The sequence below is a fragment of the Emydura macquarii genome, unplaced genomic scaffold, assembly GCF_026122565.2.
Source record: "Emydura macquarii macquarii isolate MOO-44397 ecotype Brisbane River unplaced genomic scaffold, CSIRO-AGI_Emac_v2 contig_2897, whole genome shotgun sequence".
NCBI classification, from domain to species: Eukaryota; Metazoa; Chordata; order Testudines; family Chelidae; genus Emydura; species Emydura macquarii.
In genome coordinates, this window is record NW_027133034.1 from 54,097,422 (window position 1) to 54,115,981 (window position 18,560).

At 40.5% G+C, this 18,560-nt stretch overlaps 1 protein-coding gene across 2 annotated transcripts in view; it reads left to right on the plus strand.

Annotated features, from left to right (window-relative positions):
• Window positions 1–828: 828 nt before the first annotated feature.
• Window positions 829–18,560, plus strand: part of ADAMTS6 (ADAM metallopeptidase with thrombospondin type 1 motif 6) — a 292,975-nt gene continuing 275,243 nt past the window's right edge. For both annotated transcript variants that reach the window (XM_067568533.1, XM_067568534.1), the window contains exons 1-3: window positions 829–938; window positions 10,143–10,527; window positions 11,342–11,700. In XM_067568533.1, coding sequence (XP_067424634.1) covers window positions 10,431–10,527; window positions 11,342–11,700 — 456 coding nt within the window. In that variant the 5' untranslated portion in view covers window positions 829–938; window positions 10,143–10,430. The remainder of the gene's footprint in view (window positions 939–10,142; window positions 10,528–11,341; window positions 11,701–18,560) is intronic.

The window sequence follows — 18,560 nt, forward strand, 5'->3', positions numbered from 1 at the left end:
TCACCCCTCCCCCAGCCCCATTCATTGGACTACGGTGGTGTACAACTCGCAGCTTTTTCACTGGTTTTACACTCACAGTAGAACACTGCAGCTCGGGGGTCTTGCCAGTGACATTAACTCATATTCCTCCCCACTCCAGACCAGTCACAACACATCAGCCTGGAGTTCCCTGTGAGGTGCCATGAGGCCAGGGGAGGGCTAGAGGGCCAGGTTCTCTCCCATTCACTTAGTGGAAAAGATTACATTGTACCTTCTGAATGATTTCTCTCTCTCTCTTTTTTTCTTTTTGGTTACCCTGATTGTACCTCTGCATCCCCCTCCCCCGCCACGTGATGGGCCCGACATGCGCAGCTGCGCCAGGGGAGCCAGAGGCACATCTGCAGACTGACGTCAGTGTGTGCTCAGCCTCCCAGGCAAAGCTGCCAAAATTTTCCTCTGCTGCTGGAGCTCTAAACTTGGCCGGTAGTCAGAAGAGATCTAGGGCTACTTCAACAAAACTTTCTTGAGTCCTCACTGCCTGCTTTCTCTATCTCCCTTTCTCTTTCTCCTCCTCCAACTCTGATGATATTCACATAGTACTTTGCCCAGAAGAGGCTGGCCAAGAAGAGGGTATCCACCCCTACCCCCAAAATAAGTCTGTTTTCCTTCCTTCCTCCTCCCCCCCCCCCCTTTTTTTTTTTTTTTTTTTTAACTTTTTCGGTTGGAAAGACAAAATGTGCAGGGTGATAGATTGGGTGAATTGATGGCATCCCTTTTTCTGCCAAGTCAGTCCGTTCTCTAAAAGCCCCTTTTAGGAAGACCGGAGGATTTTACTTTGTTGGAGAATATAGCTGGTGTGACTTGCACAGAGGAGCAAAGCAGAGAGGAATACGGGACTCGTCCGGTGCTATCTCTATTGTTTGAAATTTACTTTATTTCAGAAATTGAAGATGAAAACGGTAAGAAAAGACTTCACGCTGTTCAATGAAACTTCTTGTGCTTTTCTTGTCTTCTGAATAATGATGCATGCATGCAGATCTTCTGGGGGATGGGGGAGGTTATACGGCACTAGGCGAGGTGGATTTGGAATAATTTCAGAGAGAGAAACCTTTGAGGTTTGAGGATTACGAGAGGGGGAAGATATTTTATATTGCAAAGAACAGTGACTTATTAAGTGTGGTCTTGTGGAACTTGTGTTCAGGTTTAGACTAAATAATTGGTGGAAAATAGGCAAAAACCTTTTTAAAAGATTAGATTTAAAAAAACCTCCAGTATTTTGTCGTGTCATGTCAGTGTCTATTTAAGCGATCAGACAAGTGCATATTTTGTGTCTGGGCTCAAAGGGTCCGCATTAATGTGATAGCTGCAGCCTGATGCCCTAGGAGATGTTAAGCTCTTAATAGGCTAATCAGAGAGATGGAAGCGTGTGTTTTTGATTTACTTCTAGCCATTTGGGATTTGCTAGACTCTTAACCCCACAGAGCCTTATTTATCGGTATGTGGCTGTGTATATATTGTATGGCACAGAGTCAAAGAGATTTTTTTTAGGGGGAATAATTGAAATCCCGTTTCCTGGTGATGTGTATATAGTTCTATTTGCTAATTTATTTCATTGTACAAGAGAAAAGAGAGAGAGACAGAGAGAGAGAGAGCGTCTCAGACTCTTGTTTTTATTTGGGCTGCCGGTGCAACGCATTTGGGCCATAAGCCAAATGTCTGGGTCACACGCGTTTTATCCAAATAGATTTAGCGCTGCTGTCTGGAAATGGGCTGCTGAATGTTAACTTTAGGATCAACTCCACCAGAGCAGCTAGACTCTTCCCTTCAGCCTCTCTGGGGAAGAGGATTTTTCTTATTCAGAATTTTAAGGGGTGTGTGTCTGATTATCTCTAATTTTCTTTTATGTTGATATTTCATGTGAGGTTATTTTCAATGATTATTTTTGTTGCTAGTCTGGGTTTTTAGAAATAAAACTGACAGCTGATCCCCCTAGAAAGTCTGGCATGACTCGAGGGGAGGAGTGGGGCAGAGTAGGAGGAAAAGGCTGTTCAGATAACTGCAGTTTTGTTTCTCCCCCAAGGTGGTCGCTGATCTGGTGGTTTACATTACAACATACACAGCAGCGCTTTGATTGTTCATGCTTTGGTTTTTGATTAATAAGTGGGAAGCAAAGATCCCTCTTTCTCTTTGTGTTTACTTTTCTTGCATTTTCTCCTCCCCCACTCCTCCCCAACATATTTCTTTTCAACAAGCCCTCTAAAATGAGGTTTGTGTGTCGCTATTTAGGTCTGTATAACTCCCGGGGCAAATCTCTAATCCTCAGGCTTTTGAAGCAGTGTAATGCTTTTCATGGGCCAGCCCAATACCTGTAATTGAATTTTTGTTTTATTCTCACCCCCTTCTTGTCCTCTTTTGCCCCTCCCGCTCCATTTCCTTAGCAACCACTCGTACCACCAGAGATCACTGACTGCTCGTGTCCATTCAAGACACGGCTCTGTCCCAAGTCTTACCCGTCTCTGTGACTTGCATGTGAGAAGCAGCGAACCAGAGTGAGCAGAAGGCGGGGGGAAGGGGTTGCACTTTGATCAATATATAGAACACGGCCGTAGACAAAACCATGTTTGCCTCTTACCCAGAGTTATAGCTGCCGGCCAACCATGTGTATCTAACCTGAAAATTGTTCATGACTGAGAGACATTACTCGTGAGAAGAGGAAATTGTGGTTTATCTTTGTGATCAGCAATACCTGTGGGTTATTTTTAGCTGGAGGCATAACTTCCAAAGATGTAATTTCCCTCAATTTCTTCTACTTGCGGCTCTCTATATGATAATGCCCGATCCCCTCCTGAACTGTGACCTGTAGTTTGTTTATTTACATAGCCTGATGGCGTTTAGTGATAGGTTATTGTCGGACATCAGGTGCTGCCCCCAGACCTAATAACGTCCGAGGAAACATTAGCATAACGATGGTGTTCAGGATGAAGCACTGAACGAGCTGCTGTGGGAGAACGGTCAGTTTTCGTTTCTCCGACTACCCTGGAATCCCAGTGGTGGCTGAGCGGAGGCAGCTGTACTGGTGCCAGAGGCAGAGGGGAGGAGGAAGTACATGGGCGGGTGCTCTACCTGTCTCATGAGGGGTGTACCTCTTATTAGGTCACGCGAGTGAGTCCCTGCGTTCACCCCTGTGGCCCTCCGAAAATACAGGATGGTTGCCCCTAGGAAGTGTAAACCAAAACTCTCTTGACCACAGCGAGCTTTCAGCGGGACAAGCAGTACCACGTGTGGAGCCTTCTCTCCAAAATAGCGCAAAAGGAAACCGATGGGAATGTCACTGGAGCTAGACGGTGTTATGGCCACGCTGTTCTTGCATTTGAACAGTAACATAACAAAGGAAGAAGAAATGGAAGTTTATAGCCGGTGAAAGGCTGCTAAACCGATCACCCCTGCGCCCACAGAGCTCCCTGCTGTGTGCGCAATTTTTACCAGCTGTATCTCAGATTTCACAATACTTCTTGCATCTTTTCCTTCACCAGTCTAGCATGGCTTTTTCATTTATGCGGTAGCTGTTGCATGTAGATAATGTTAAGAAAATGAAATCACACAGACTATTATCTTGGATATGCATATAGTTAATTCACTGTACAATTTATTTACGAACATTTAGGGCTGACAAAAGGTGTCAACTTGACAGCAGTAGAGACTGAAATCCTCAGTTTGTTCACAGAATAGGCATGTTACACTGGAAGCTTTGATGCACTTCCCCAGCTTTGTTCTGGGAGGACCAAGTCTAGAGCTGAGAGGTGGTTCAGCCTCCATGTCCATTCTCAGTCTGAAGGCTCAGAGCACTAGTAAAAACACCTTTGGCCTGTTTATATGAGAGCTTACACCAGCTACAATGCTGCTGGAAAACAGACACAAAAGTCTGTGGAACTTCCATCAAACTTACTAACTCTCTTGGGGGTTTGGTTGTGTGAACAACTGTCCCCTAAAATGTAGTAAGCTATGCTGCACTCCAGGACTTTCATTGCATCATAGCAATGTCCACATACGATATAACTGCATTGCAAGCCGGCACACTGTAGATTCACACCTTGGCTTGCAGTGCAGTAACTTGCCCTGTAGACAAGTCCTTAAACTGAGACCATCAACCCATTTCACACAGGCCACTGAAAAGCCATTAGATAATTTTTGTTAATTTGAACCAGTGACCCAGAGGTCAAAGGTACCATATCTTATTAGCAGTATTCTGTGGCATCTCGTCTAGTCCCCTGAGGCTCTACAATTGAAGGAGACTATGCTGTTAGGACAAGACATCACATGCACAGGCAGACTGTGAGCTTCCTATTGTGATGCTATGGCTAAGAGGACTGATGTGATCCTTGCATGTATAAAGAGGGAAATATCAAATAGGAGTTGGGAGATAATATTACTTCTGTATATGGCATTTGTGAGACCATTACTGGAATACAGTTTCCAGTTCTGGTTATCCATACTTTAAAAAAAGATGTTGACAAACTGCAAAGGGTTCAGAAAAGAGCTATAAGAATTATTAGAGGTCTGGAAAACCCTTCATGACAGTGAGAGATTTAAGAAGCTCAATAGAATCATAGACATGTAGGGCATGTGACCTTGAGAGGCCATCAAATCCAGCCTCCTGCACTGAGGCAGGACTAAGTACACTTAGATGATCCCCAATAGATATTGGTCCAATTTGGTCTTAAAAACCTCCTGTGATGAGGATTCCACAACCTTCCTTTGGAAGGCCATTCCAGAACTTAACTACCCTTATAGTTAGAAAATTTTTCCTAATATCTATCTTAAATCTCCCTTGCTGCAGACTAAGCCCATTATGTATTGTCCCACCTTCTGTGGAAATGGAGAACACTTGCTCACCATCTTCTGTTGCCTTAATGTGTTTGAAGATTGATCAGGTCCCTCAGTCTTCTTTTCTCAAGACTAAACATGCCTAGTTTTTTTAACCTTTCCTCATAGGTCAGGTTTCTAAACCTTGTATCTCTTTTATTGGTCTCCTCTAGACTGTCTCCAGTTTATCCACATCTTTCCTAAACTGTAGTGCCCAGAATTGGACACAATACTCTAGTTGAGGCTTCCTCAGTGATGAGTAGAGCAGGACAATTACTGCCTATGTCTTACATATGGGATTTCCGGTAATACACTCCAAAATAATATTAACCTTTTTCACAGCTGCATCACATTGTTGAATCATACTCAATTTGTGATCCACTGTAAACCCCAGATCTTTTTCTGTAGTACTACCACCTAGTCAGTTATTCCCCATTTTGTAGCTGTGCATTTGATTTTTCCTTCCTATGTGTAGTATTTTGAACTTGTCTTCACTGAATTTCATACCAATTCTCCAGGTTGTCAAAGTCATTTTAAATTCTAATCTTGTCCTCCAAAATTCTTGCAACTCCTCCCAGTTTGGTGTCATCCACAGATTTTATAAGCATACTGTTTACTCCATTATCCAAGTCATTAATGAAAATATTGACTAGTACTGACCCCTGCAGTAGATTCACCCTCCCAGTTTGACAGCGAACCATTGATAACTACTCTTTGAGACTGGTTTTTCAACTAGTTGTGCACCCACCTTACAGAAATTTAATTTAGACCACATTTCCCTAATTTGCTTATGAGAATTTCATCTGGGACTGTGTTAAAAGACTTACTAAATTTAAGATATATCACGTCTAAAGCTTTCCCTCATCCACTAGGCCTGTAACCCTGTCAAAGAAGGAAATTAGGTTGATTTGACATGATTTGTTCTTGACAGATCAGTTGTGGCTAGTGCTGTAACCCTATTATTCTCTATGTGCTTACACATTGGTTGTTTAATAATTTGTTCCAGTCTTTTTCTAGATATTAAAGTGAGTGTGATAGGTTCGCACCACTCATCACCAGCCTGGCGCCTCCTGTTGGTCATCTGAGGATTAGCTCCAGGCCAATGCCCATGTCCACAATCTACACATCATCACTCTATCTCCCAGTTTGCCTGTAGCCCATCTCACATCTGTCAGGACCTGCAGCGTCCTCTTCATGACTTGATCCTCTGGCCAAGTCACAATCAGAGTTCCCCCCTTCCATAGGAGGTTTGGCTCCTCAGTAGTCCAGCCACATTCCCTAGCGGATGCTGCAGTACCTTGTCAGGGCACTTCCTCAGTGATGTCTGCAGCAACTTATTCTGCCACTAGGGGGAGAGCGGGGGAAAGACTAGGGCCCAACCACTACTCCAGCTTGTAGCCCAGGGACCCTGTGGATCACAGTCTCCTGCTGCGCCTAAAATTCTTCTCCCTGCTGCTGTCTCCATGGGCCACCTCCCTCCCCCCAGCCCTAGCACCTTCTTTGCTCATCCTCAGGGCCCTACTACTCACTCTCAGTAGCTAGCCAGGAGCTCCTCTGACTCCCCCAGTTCCTCCCAGTGGTAGCTTTGTCTCCGATGCTGCAGTCCTCTCAGCCTAAAAGAGACACACCTTCCCTCCTTGAGCTACAGGCAGTGACTGCTCTGCTCTGTGCTGCCCTGCAGCTCTTTTTATATGGGCCTGCTGTGACCTGATTGGCTGTTCCTTCCAGCCCCACTCCTGTTGGCCACTTCTCACGCAGCCACCCTAGGCTGCTTTTAACCCCTTCAGTGCCAGTGTGCGGCAGACACCTATCACAGTTAGGTTGACTGGTTTATATTTCCCTGGGTCCTCTTTGTTCTCCTTTTTAAAGATCTGTACATCATTTGCCCTTCTCCATTCTTTTGGGACCTCACCCATCCTCCATGAGTTCTTGAAGATAATTGCTAAAAGTTCCATGATTGCTTCAGCTAGTTCCTTAAATACCCTAGGATGAATTCCATCAAGCGTTACCAATTTGAATACATCTAACTTGTCTACATTTTCTTTAATGTGTTCTTTCCCTCTTTTGCTTGTGTTCCTTCCCTCTTGTTAATATTATCTGTGTTGAGCATCTGGTCACCAGTAACCTTTTTTAGTGAAATCTGAAGCAAAGTAGGCATTAAACACCTCAGCTTTCTTGATATAATCAGTTATTAGCTCTCCTTCTCTGCCAAGTAGAGGACCTATGCTATCCTTCATCTTTCTCTTGCTCCTTGTATATTTAATGAGCCTGTTCTTATTACCTTTTATGTCCCTTGCTAGGTTTAACTCATTTTGTGCCTTAGCTTTTCTGATTTTGCCCCTACATGCCTGTGCAATTGTTTTGTATTCCTCCTTAGTAATTTGTCCAGTTTTTTCTACTTTTTGTAAGATTCCTTCTTAATTGTCAGGTTTTTAAAGAACTCCTGATGGAGCCATAGTCTATCAAAGAGAAGATTAAGAAGCAATTTGATCAGAATCTTTCAATACCTACCTGGGAGAAGATTTCTGATAGTTAGAGGGCTCTTTAATAACAGACAAAGACATAACATAATCCAGTTGTTGGCTGCTGAAGCTAAATAAATCTCAATTGGAAATAAGGCACACTTTTAACATTGAGGGTAATTAACTTAAATTAATTAACTTAAATTAAAGCAACTTATCTAAGAATGTGGTGGATTCACCATCTTTTGAAGTCTTTAAATCAAGATTAGCTATTTCTCTAAAACATATGCTATAGTTTGTTTTAGTAAACGTATTACATGGCAAAATTCTAAGGCCTGTGTGATACAGGCAATCCAATTAGATGCTCATCATGGTCTTTTTGGGCCTTAAAAATCTATGAATCACAACATTACATCCTCCTGCTCTCCCTGGAAAAAAACTCACTGTCTTAGACATGACATTTACATGTAAAGTATCCTTTAATCCAATAGCCCCCAAACTTTTTCTGTGATCCCCCCCCCCTTACCTGTAATGAAACTTGTTCACACCCTCCTCTCTTGTAACCACAATTGGGAACTGGGCTAGGATCAGAGTCACAGTTGGGGGTAGGAGTGGAGCCGCGGTCGGAAGCCAAGGGCTGGGGTCAGGGTCAGAGCTATGTTTGGGGCCGCAGCCAGGAGCCAGAGACCAAGACCGGGGCTGTGGTTGGGGCCACAGCTGGAAGTGGAACTGCCACTAGGGCCCAAGCTGTGGCTGTGACTGGGGATGGGTCTGAGTGGAGCTGGGGCAGAGCGGGGCTGGGTGGCACTTCTGCCCTGCTGTGCACCTGGAACATTCCTCTGTGCCTCTATGGGGGCATGCCCCACAGTTTGGGGACCACTGCTTAAATGTAATTGTTATTTCCTCATCATACCATAATTAAATATTATATTCTACTTTGAGAAGAAAGCTAAAATAACAAAATATAATGTGTATAATATGTAGCAATAAATGGCTACATTTTAAATGCTGGTTATAGAGCATGTCTAGTCTTCACTACAGTGCTAATAAATAAATTGACCTAATTAGATGCTGAGTTTGTTGAGAAATTTGTTGTACACTGTGATGAAGCAGAGAAACTGCCAACCAGCAGAGCTGGGGTTACAGAGAGCCTTTGGTCCCAGCTAGCTCTGCCCCATTATATCTGAAGCCAATGCCTGGCCTGATGGGGGCAGGAAAGGGGAGAGCCTGGCCTGATTTGGGCTGACTGGTGAAGAGGCAGGAACTAGCTGCTGCCTCACCTGAGGGGAAGGAACACTAGTCTGCCAGCCAAGGCAGCCCCCAGGTGGTAAACACTGTCTTCCCAGCCAATATAGACTGCGAAGAAGACCTCGAGCACCTGAGGTAACTGAGTGAGCGAACCCCAGAGACATTGTGGGGCTCGCTCTCACCAACATGTGGCTGCCCGGCTCCAAGGAGTCTGGGATTCTGGCAAGGTGCTGCCCAAGACCCAAGGGAGGATTCTACAGGAAGCAGGCCACCCAGCAAATTAGACAAATTGGCAAATGCCCCAAACTGAACAGAGTGGTAGGAAGTTGCCCAGGGCAGTGGATTTTGACTCCCTGCTGGGAGGGCCCTGCCCTGTTTAGGAGTTGATGTACACAGGGCCCTGGATTGGGACCCGGTGGAGAGGGAGGTCCTGGTTCCTCTCTCCTTTTGGCCTTAAAGACTGAGTTAACTCAACCAAGCAGGGCTGACAGCCACATGCTCTAACCACTAGGCCACCTGGCCCTCCAAACTGCCTATTACATACACTTTGAACAGTGCTGCACATTATGATCTTGATTCTGTAACCTTTACTCATGCAAGTAATTCCATTTACTTCAATGGGACTGTTTTTGTGAGTAAAAGCTGTAGGAGCAGGCCTTCTGTTTTGCTACAATTCTGAGGTAACTTAGGTTCCTTCCAGCTGCTACAGTGACTTCATGTGGTGTTGGGCATTTTTATTTAAGCTGTTTTAAACTTTTCAGGTGTTTTGTTTTGACTACTGGGTAGATCCACAGAGCCTAGTGTAAGGCAAGTGTTACCTATTACTCTACAAAATTTTGAGACCAGCATTTTATTCAAAACAAAATTATGGGTAGCTTGTAATGTGTCTATCAACAATGTATACAGTTCCTGGCATACTAAAATTATTAAATGATGCACTGTATGTACAAAATGTCTTTGCTAACAATTAGAACACTTAAAATGTACGCATAATTTCAAATGTTGAACTTAATACTCTAGCAGCAACACATGGAAAACTTTCCCTGAAGCTAAACTGAATTTTGCCTGCATAGGGAATGCAGGGTGGGCCCTGAATAGTAATACTACTAATAATAATAATAATAACATTCATGTTGTAGATCAGATAACCATATACTTCTCTATCAGAAACATTATATGATACATTCCCAGGTTCTTCGTTTGTCTGCCAGCATACTGGGTCTAATTATCCACTACTGAAATCAATGAGAACATTGCACTGACTACAGTGAGAGCAGGAGTGAGCCCAGCATTTATATTTTAAGCAATATGTTCGGCTTTGTAAATATTTGTTAAGGCCCTGATCCTGTAAACACTTGCACACTTCAAGCAGATAAGTAGTTCCACTGAAATCAATAGGAATTACACATGCTTCAAGTGTATGTATAAGTTTCTGCAGGATTGGGGTCTTAGACGATAAAAGCAGCAATGTTCAAATTTGATTGTCAACTATGTTGTAGTCCATGACACTTGGTTAGCATTTTTGCAGTATAGATCTTCCAATTTAAAGTAGACGTTACTTTCACATGCCTTTTTTTCTTTGTTATTCAGGTAAAGAAATGGACAAAATTCAATAACTATCCAGTCTAACATCTTATTGATATCTAAAGGAATTTTACAACATACTTGTTTTTGAACTGAGAAAATGACTGCAGATATAGAAGAAAGCACAGGTTGTTGGAAAAGAGTGCCTGTCAAAAAGTAGAACATCCAGTAAATATTTTGGAAGAAATATAAAATAAATATACCTGTTATGGTGCGATTCTGGAGTAGAGTTAACTCTATAGCACATAGGTAGCCCTCCAAAAAAAACCTAAATCCTTTCTGTTTTACTAAATTATGGAAATTTTGTGGAAGACGTTGACCTGGATTTTGAGCCTAGTCATGGCTTCATCGGAATTTCACAGTGACAACAGGCTTTCATATAATTCTCAAGGTAGGGGGTCCCACTTTTATAGCTGAAAAAACATATCCGTTTTGCACTAATTTCAGGTAATCCTTTCCTAAGCCATTGTTATATAAATAGTGAGAGATCACATTGATTTTTATGTAGTTTTCTTAATTTATTATCATGGAAGTTCATTTTCAGAGAAAACCATTAGGTCAAAGTGTATCTTGAGATTGAATTTCTTTTATTTTTAACTTTAACTATAACAAAATCTCGCAAATTAAATTTAATCATAATGCAATAGCATGTTAAAGACTGGCCATGATTTCATAAACCTTTTTTTAAAACTGGAGAAACCATATGCGTCTAAAATATATAATGGAATATTTGCATTTGTAGGCTATTTTAGTGAAATGAGGATACATTTATATGTTTTTACACAGATATTTTTTCATTGCAATTGTTTTTATTCTTGCAGGTGGATCTAATAATTTGTGTTTTTAAATGAAATCACTGGGAGATGTACATCCTTCACAGGGTAGAATTAATCCCAAATGTTTACATAGTAGGTTAAATAAGAAGAAAACATATAGTGAATTCAAAATATTTGCATTTCCAGTGACATCAAATTAATAGGAACCTGCATGAATTTTGCTGATTCTTTTTAAAAATAGATGATTTGCCTTGATTTTATTTAACAAAGCTTTTCACATTGCATATACCTGAAAATTACTTTCACTCATGAGGGTGATAGGATTTAGCCAACTGTAGTAAATGTTTATACTGCTACTTGTTGTTTCCTGTTATATTTTCTTCTCTTTTATGCCCACTTCCTGGACTGGCTTATCTTGTGATTACAAAGAGGAATTCCTGTCTTACCTTGAACATTATCAACTAACAGTCCCAATAAGGGTTGATCAAAATGGAGCCTTCCTCAGCTTTACTATGAAAGATGATGAACCCTCAAGGAGAAGAAAGAGGAGTACAGACCCTTATGACCAAGCATCTAAATTATTTTTTAAACTTTCTGCCTATGGCAAGCACTTTCATTTAAACCTGATTCTCAACACAGATTTGGTGTCCAAACATTTTACAGTAGAATATTGGGGGAAAGATGGACCAAAATGGAAACATGATTTGTTAGACCACTGTCATTACACAGGATATTTGCAAGACCAACGTAGCACAACTAAAGTGGCTTTAAGCAACTGCAATGGTCTGGTAAGTGCATGTTATATATTTTAGTGTCATAGTGTACTTTCCCCTTTAAAATATAGTGGAAGAACTTAATTAGCATATGTCCATGTTCTTTGAGTTCCTGCAAGAAGCAAACAGACAGGAAGGCAAGGAACAGAGATCTGGCTCCTGGGGAAAAGTAGTTATTAGTTTTAGAAGCTTTATTTTAAGTACTAAGGCTCGATCCTGTAGTTCTACTTCAGGCAAAATTTTAGTGTGGCCAGTGCCTATATTAGGGCTGCAAGATTAGTTATGGAGTGAAATTAGGTTTGTCAGGACCATTGCAAACTCTAGGAATAAAAATGACTGGTCCTATGGGTGCTGCGTAGCATGAATAGACCAATTGGCATGAATGTTCAGTTCAGGGTTATGCAGCTCTCAGTCTTGGGTCCAAAAGACCTGAAATAAATAAAAAGGAAGGAAAACTCTGGCCCAAAAGTCTTCTGTGCTACAGTCCCACGGAATGAAGAGGAAAGCAGAACCCTTGGCAAATACTAAAGCCACAAAGTAATCATTTACATTTTTTACAGGATCTTTATGTTTATAAATCAAATAAAAAATGCTTTAAAGTAACAGTCATGTTAGAAATCCAAGTATTTACAATGTTTTTTTGTAAATTGTTCTCTCGCTGATGAAACTTGTGATCAGTTCAGCATTAGTTCTTATATGGCAAAAGTTTTACTCCCTAATACTATAATTGAAACCTAAAAATAACAATAGGCTAGGGAATTACAAAGTAATGAAATAAAAGATCATGATTGGGAAATATAAACCAAAAATCTACTTATTGCTGTAGTAAATTTAAAATACATCTTTCTATTATCCATTGCAAAAATATTATTATTTTACTGTTTCTATTGCAGTAGAGGCCCCAACAAAGATTAGGATCCTATTGTGTTAGGTGCAGAATGTCTAAATGATTATTTCTCTGAATTACTTTGTGCACTTCCTTTTTTCCCCTGCAGGTGTCATAGAATAAACAATACATCCTGTGACATCACTGATAACAAAAGTCTACTATTACAGTGCTGAATACCAGACAATAATCTAGCTCCTAGATAGATTGAAGTGAACTTAATTAATTGTATCTGTGATATCAAAGTGATGCATTCTGGGGCACTTCCCCCCCAGGATGATTTCAAGGGGGACAGTCATATTTAAGAAGCTTAGTTAAAGTGTATTTCTGTGTTAAATGCATCTGCAGCCTGGTGAGGAGGGGCATACAGTACATGTATCTGGGCCTAACTTAAATTTCACTTTACCTTTGCAATTAGTTCATATTTAAGATGTGTTTTCATCTTTAAGGATGTTTAAAGTTTAAAAGTTTAAAGATTTGTCTTATGCTAAAACTCTGAGTTATCTGTGTATAGATTGTATTCTAAATATACTGTAGTGATTGGATCTCCACGCTTGGATCTCAGCTTGCTACTGTACATGCCCCTGACTCTCAGATATGTTTGCCCTTTGAAGCACAGGCTGGCTCACCTCATTTTGAGAGAAAATGACAGTGCCTCAGCACCCTCCTGGACATTCCATTTTTGTTCCTGTCTGGCCTTGGTCAGCTCACAAGCTCACTGTCAGAGCTGGAGTCATCACAGGTGATCCCTGTTCTCTGCCACCCATCCAGACTTCAACACTGTTTTGAACACCATTTCTATATCCCTGTGTTTCTCTTCTCTTTTAGCCATCTCATTCACCGGTGCTAGCTCCTCACAACACCGATTTCCTTCAAAGCTTTTAGCTACATAGCTGGGGACATCTTTAGGTTATTGGCATCTCCTTGAGACTTGAAGATCTTTTTGACTTTCATGGTTCACATGCTCCAGTGACTTCAGCTATCTGTTGGTCATTGGCCTTGTCGCTTCCCTCAGACATTAGTCCGGCTTCTCCATACATTGATAGCCTCAGTATTTTGTCAATAGTGTGGCCTTCTCAACACACTGTACTTCCAGGGCCTTGATGCTTAACTTGAAATGTCAGGTTCCCCGTTTAAGTCTTAATCTTTGGGTGATGTTGGCTATTGATACTTGTTCAGTATTTCTTCCAACCAGGGTTGGACTAAGGCAATCCTGGGTCCCCAAACACACCACAATGTGGGGCTCTCTGTGCCTATTCTCTTGTGGGCCTGCCCCTCACCAAAATCATGTCAGAGATCCCACTACCACTCCCAGAAAGGCTGAGACAGAGGCTCCTTTTACACCCCAGAAGCAGGAGCAGGGGTGGAAGTAAGACTCTCTTTTGCCTTCTCTTGAAGAGGCAGGGACACTCCAGAACTTACACTTGAGCTGTTGGGATATCTCACTGCACTCTGGGCTGGACTTACTGCACACTTCTCCTGCCACACAGAGATTCCAATGGAGATTCCAGTGGGGTTTAGAATTAACACCCCATTCTAATGAACCCGTCACAGAGCTATTTTTTCAGGTTCTCTGCAGTTTCTGGCAGAGGTCACTGAATCAGTTACACTCATGTCATATTTGCAAACTTTTCCTCACCACTATTGGGAACGGAAACTTAACTTCTTAAACTGAAAGCTTAGAGTCTACTGTAATCATAAATCTCCAGGAGCTGGGGCTCTATCTTATGCCTTAATCTTGCCCTGCTTCCAGCTCTCCCACTACCTGTTTTGGGGGAAATTTGGGAAGTCTTCTCTATTCGCTGAACTACCTGAAACTATTTTGTATAGTTTTTTTTATTTTTCTAAAACTGAGCAATCTGTGGGTTTTTGGAGACTGCCCTGTGGGTTTATTCTCTAAGGGCAGGTCTACACTACTGATGATCTAACTTATGTAGCTCAGGGATGTGAAAAAGACGTCCCCTTAGTGACGCAAGTTACAGGTGTGCTGTCCACACTGGCACTATATCAGCTTAGCTTCCTCTTGTGGAAGTGGAGTAATGCCAATGGGAGAGTGCAACAATGGTGCAGCTGCGCTGTTGTAGCACTTCTAGCGTAGACCTGCCCTAAGACTCGGAATTGAGTCAGCATATTAAAGAAAGAATAATTCGTTATTGACAATTCTGCTTCTCTGAAGAGGTCATTTGTTGAATTCTTACCTCACATGCTTTCTCTTCTCAGATATGTGGAGGAACCTATGTTTTCAATTACTAAATTTTTTTCCTGATGGTTTCATCCTATCACAAATATCCTTTGGTGTCTGTTATATTTTGAATGTGAGGAACCTGGTTTTCCCGCAGATCAAGGAACTAAAATAAAATGTTTTTAAGGGTAACGAGGCACTAGCATTTGATCTTACAATGAGGCTGAACCTCAAAGGCCCAAATGTCCTTGAGACAATTCTACCCTGTCTCAGGTTGGCAAGCTGAGACCCAGAGCAGGAATAAAGTAAAATGATATCTTCAGAGAAACAGAATTACAAGTAAGCAATTATTCCTTTTCGAAGAGTCACAGTTTAAAGTCTCACTTTGGTAAATGTGTCATGAATATGGAGAAAAAAGTCCCTAGTGGAATGAGGGGAGACATTCTTATTGAGCTAGAATAATATTATATACTGTCATTTCTTCTATCCCAACATTTCATAGGATTCATAGTCATAGCGTTTAAGACCAGAAGGGACCATTAGATCATCTCTGTCATCCTGCATATTACAGGTCCTTAATTTCACCCAATTACCTCTTTATTGAGCCCAGTAACTTGTATTTGACTAAAGCTGGGTTAAGGCATAAAGCATCAGACTTGGATTTGAAGACATCAAGAAATGGAGAATCCACAGCTTCCATTGGTAGTCTGTTTCAATGGTTAATCACCCTCAATGGTAAATGTGGGCCTTATTTACAACATGAATTTGTCTGGCTTCAGCTTCCAGCTATTGGTTCTTGTTATGTCTTTCTCTGTTAGTTTTAAGGAGTCCTTTAGTACCCAGTATTTTCTCCTTTTGAAGGTACTTATACATTCTGATCAAGTCACCTCTCAATCTTCTTTTTGATAAGCTAAGCAGTTCTTTAAGTCTCTCACTGTAAGGCATTTTCTCCAGCCCTGAAATAATTTTTTAGGTTCTTTTTTGCACCATCCTTTAAAAATATAGAGACTAGAACTGTTCATGGTATTCTGGTTTCAGTCTCACCAATGCAGTATACAGAGGAGAAATTGTCTCCATATCTCTTCTCACTACTTCCTTGTTTATACACTGAAGGATTACATTAGCCCTTTTTGTGACAACATCTGGCACTGGGAGCTCATGTTGAGTTGCTCACCCGCCTTGTCCATCTTTTAAAGTAATTATCATTTAACAATACTAAATACTTTCAAAGATGTGACATCAATTTAAAATATGACACTTTGATGACATTTAAAATATTATTTGATTTATAAAGATTAAAACCCAGATCATATACTGTTCTAGATCTGAGTGGAGTTCCTTTTGATGGCAATGGGTATTTTGTGCGTGGGCTTAGCTTTCAGAAGATCATATACAGGCTGCCCTATGTGTGTGTGTAATTATTGGGAAATGAACACACACATGCAAGCATAGTTATTTGCAGCATGAATGTGCAACTATCTATGTACTGAGCAAGAATGGTCGAGGAGTGGGTGGAGCTATATTTATGTTGGCACATTTGTAACTTTCAATGGAAAAATGTGTAGGAAACTTCCATTATTGTCAAGCAAATTTATACAAAATCATCAATCATGTAATTTTTGACAATCCATATGCGTACAAATTCAAGTAGGAAAGCTACTATTTACTCAGTTACTAAAATGGTTCTAGGTGTTTGGATTAGAAAGTTTCAGAAAAAACAAAGTCAATACAGGGAGCAAACTAAGGCTACATTTACAGTAGGACCTGATGGTGTGATTCCCCTGCTCGTGTACACATATTCCTGCAGCTCGGTGAGAACTAGCATGATTCTAAATAGCAGTGGCTACCTGTGTTACTGTGGCTGCACTGCTATTTAGACGTGCTAGCTCTATGAGAGCTAGTGCGAGAGTGTGTACATGAGCAAGGGAATCACACCCCTAACTTGTAGTGTAGATATAGCTTAATACACAGAAATATGTTACTCATTCATGTCTTGCCCTCACAGAAGAACAAGACTGAAGTATGAGAAAGCAATATGTTGGACCTCTCTATTATTGAAGATATGAAAAGTCAGACATAAATTCTGCTTTACCTATAATGGAGAAAATTATGTCATCCATAATATTTTCAGTAATAGATGTATTGTAAATAGTAAAAAACCAGTTAAGATTGCTAAATAGCAACATAGTTACCTATAACATAATTTAGAAACCTCAAATTCATAAAAAACAAGGAAAAAGGTTTTCACTAGGAACAGGATTAAGTTTACAACTGTTATCGAATTCAGTAGGAACAGGATTGGACCAAAACTATCCACAAAAACCATACATTTTCTTAGTTATGAAATATTTTTATATTATATATATATATAGAGAGAGAGAGACAGCACTTGAATTTTCAAGGAGCTTAACTACATGGAAAGTTTGAAGGAGTGTTAGTAAACTAGAGAAAGAAAAACATTAGAATAGATAATATTTCAAATCATAGTAATTTTTAAATAATCTATAATTCAAAAACTGTTTGACAGGGTTTTTTCCCTCTCTCTTTGCAAAAATGTTCTTTTGACTTCACAGAAATATGACAATTTTCAGGCCAAAACAATGGTCAAAGTTGAAGTTTATAGGGGATTAAAATAGGGTTGCAAACCCCTTCCATTATAAAACTCTAATTATGGAGAGGCTACCATTTCTCCATAATGGATGATAGTCTAAGAAAAACTATTTTATTAGTAAAATTATATTTCTTTTCCATCAGATAGACAGCTTTAATAGCAAGCCATAAATTAAGTTTATTAATGGTGATCTGCAAAGAAATTGAACAAAATCCCATCATTTTAGAAATATATGCTGGATGTCCCCCATCCCCAAACCAGACTAAGCAGGACATTCAGCCTCATTATGTTTAAAATGGTCTTGTTTAGATTCCAAAATTATAGAATCATAGGACTGGAAGGGACATTGAGAGGTCACCTAGTCCAGTCCCCTGCACCTATGGCAGGACTGTGCCAATATTCCGGTCCCACTTAAGATCACCATCTCTTCCTCCAAATGATGCTTAAGAATACACTATGCTGATGATATTCCATCAATTATAGAACCACCTTGGATAACATTTTGTTAAATTCCTTAGAAGTCAATTTTATATCTGGATGATCTTCACTCATGTTTTGGACCTAGAGGTTTTACTCATGTACTGTATATGTTCAAACAAACAAACAAACAAACAAAAATACACCCTACCAAAACAAGACTCCCCTCTCCACACACTTCTCTCTCTGGAGTGAGGATGAGAGAAGAAACATGTGACAGATGTGTAGTCACTTTGCGTAATGCACTACTGGAAGGTACTGAGATACTTCGGTGATGAGCATTGTATAAAAATCTATGTAGAATAAAAATAGAATAGAAAACATGAAATGAAAAATAAATTAAAAACATAAAAACATTTAATTCCTTAACAGTGGGCCCAATCTCAAACTCCTTATTCAAACAAACCTCTTATTGCTGTCAGTGCAAGTTTTGCCTGACTAAGGAGTAGAGGGCCAGGCCCAAAATGTGCTTTAAAGTTTCACTTCGGATGTAATAGCACAATTCCTTGAATTTATTAGCCAAAAGTTACTGAAGGTGTACAAACTGGAAACGTTTCTAAATGCATATACTTTCTATTATTGTAAAGATCATAATTGTTCTGTGTTTTTGTTGATATAGGCATTGTCTATGTACAGAAGCTGCACTGGTTTATCTAAAATAGGTTTCAAAATCAATTTAGTTAAACCAGTGCAAACTGCTTGTGTGGCCACACATATAT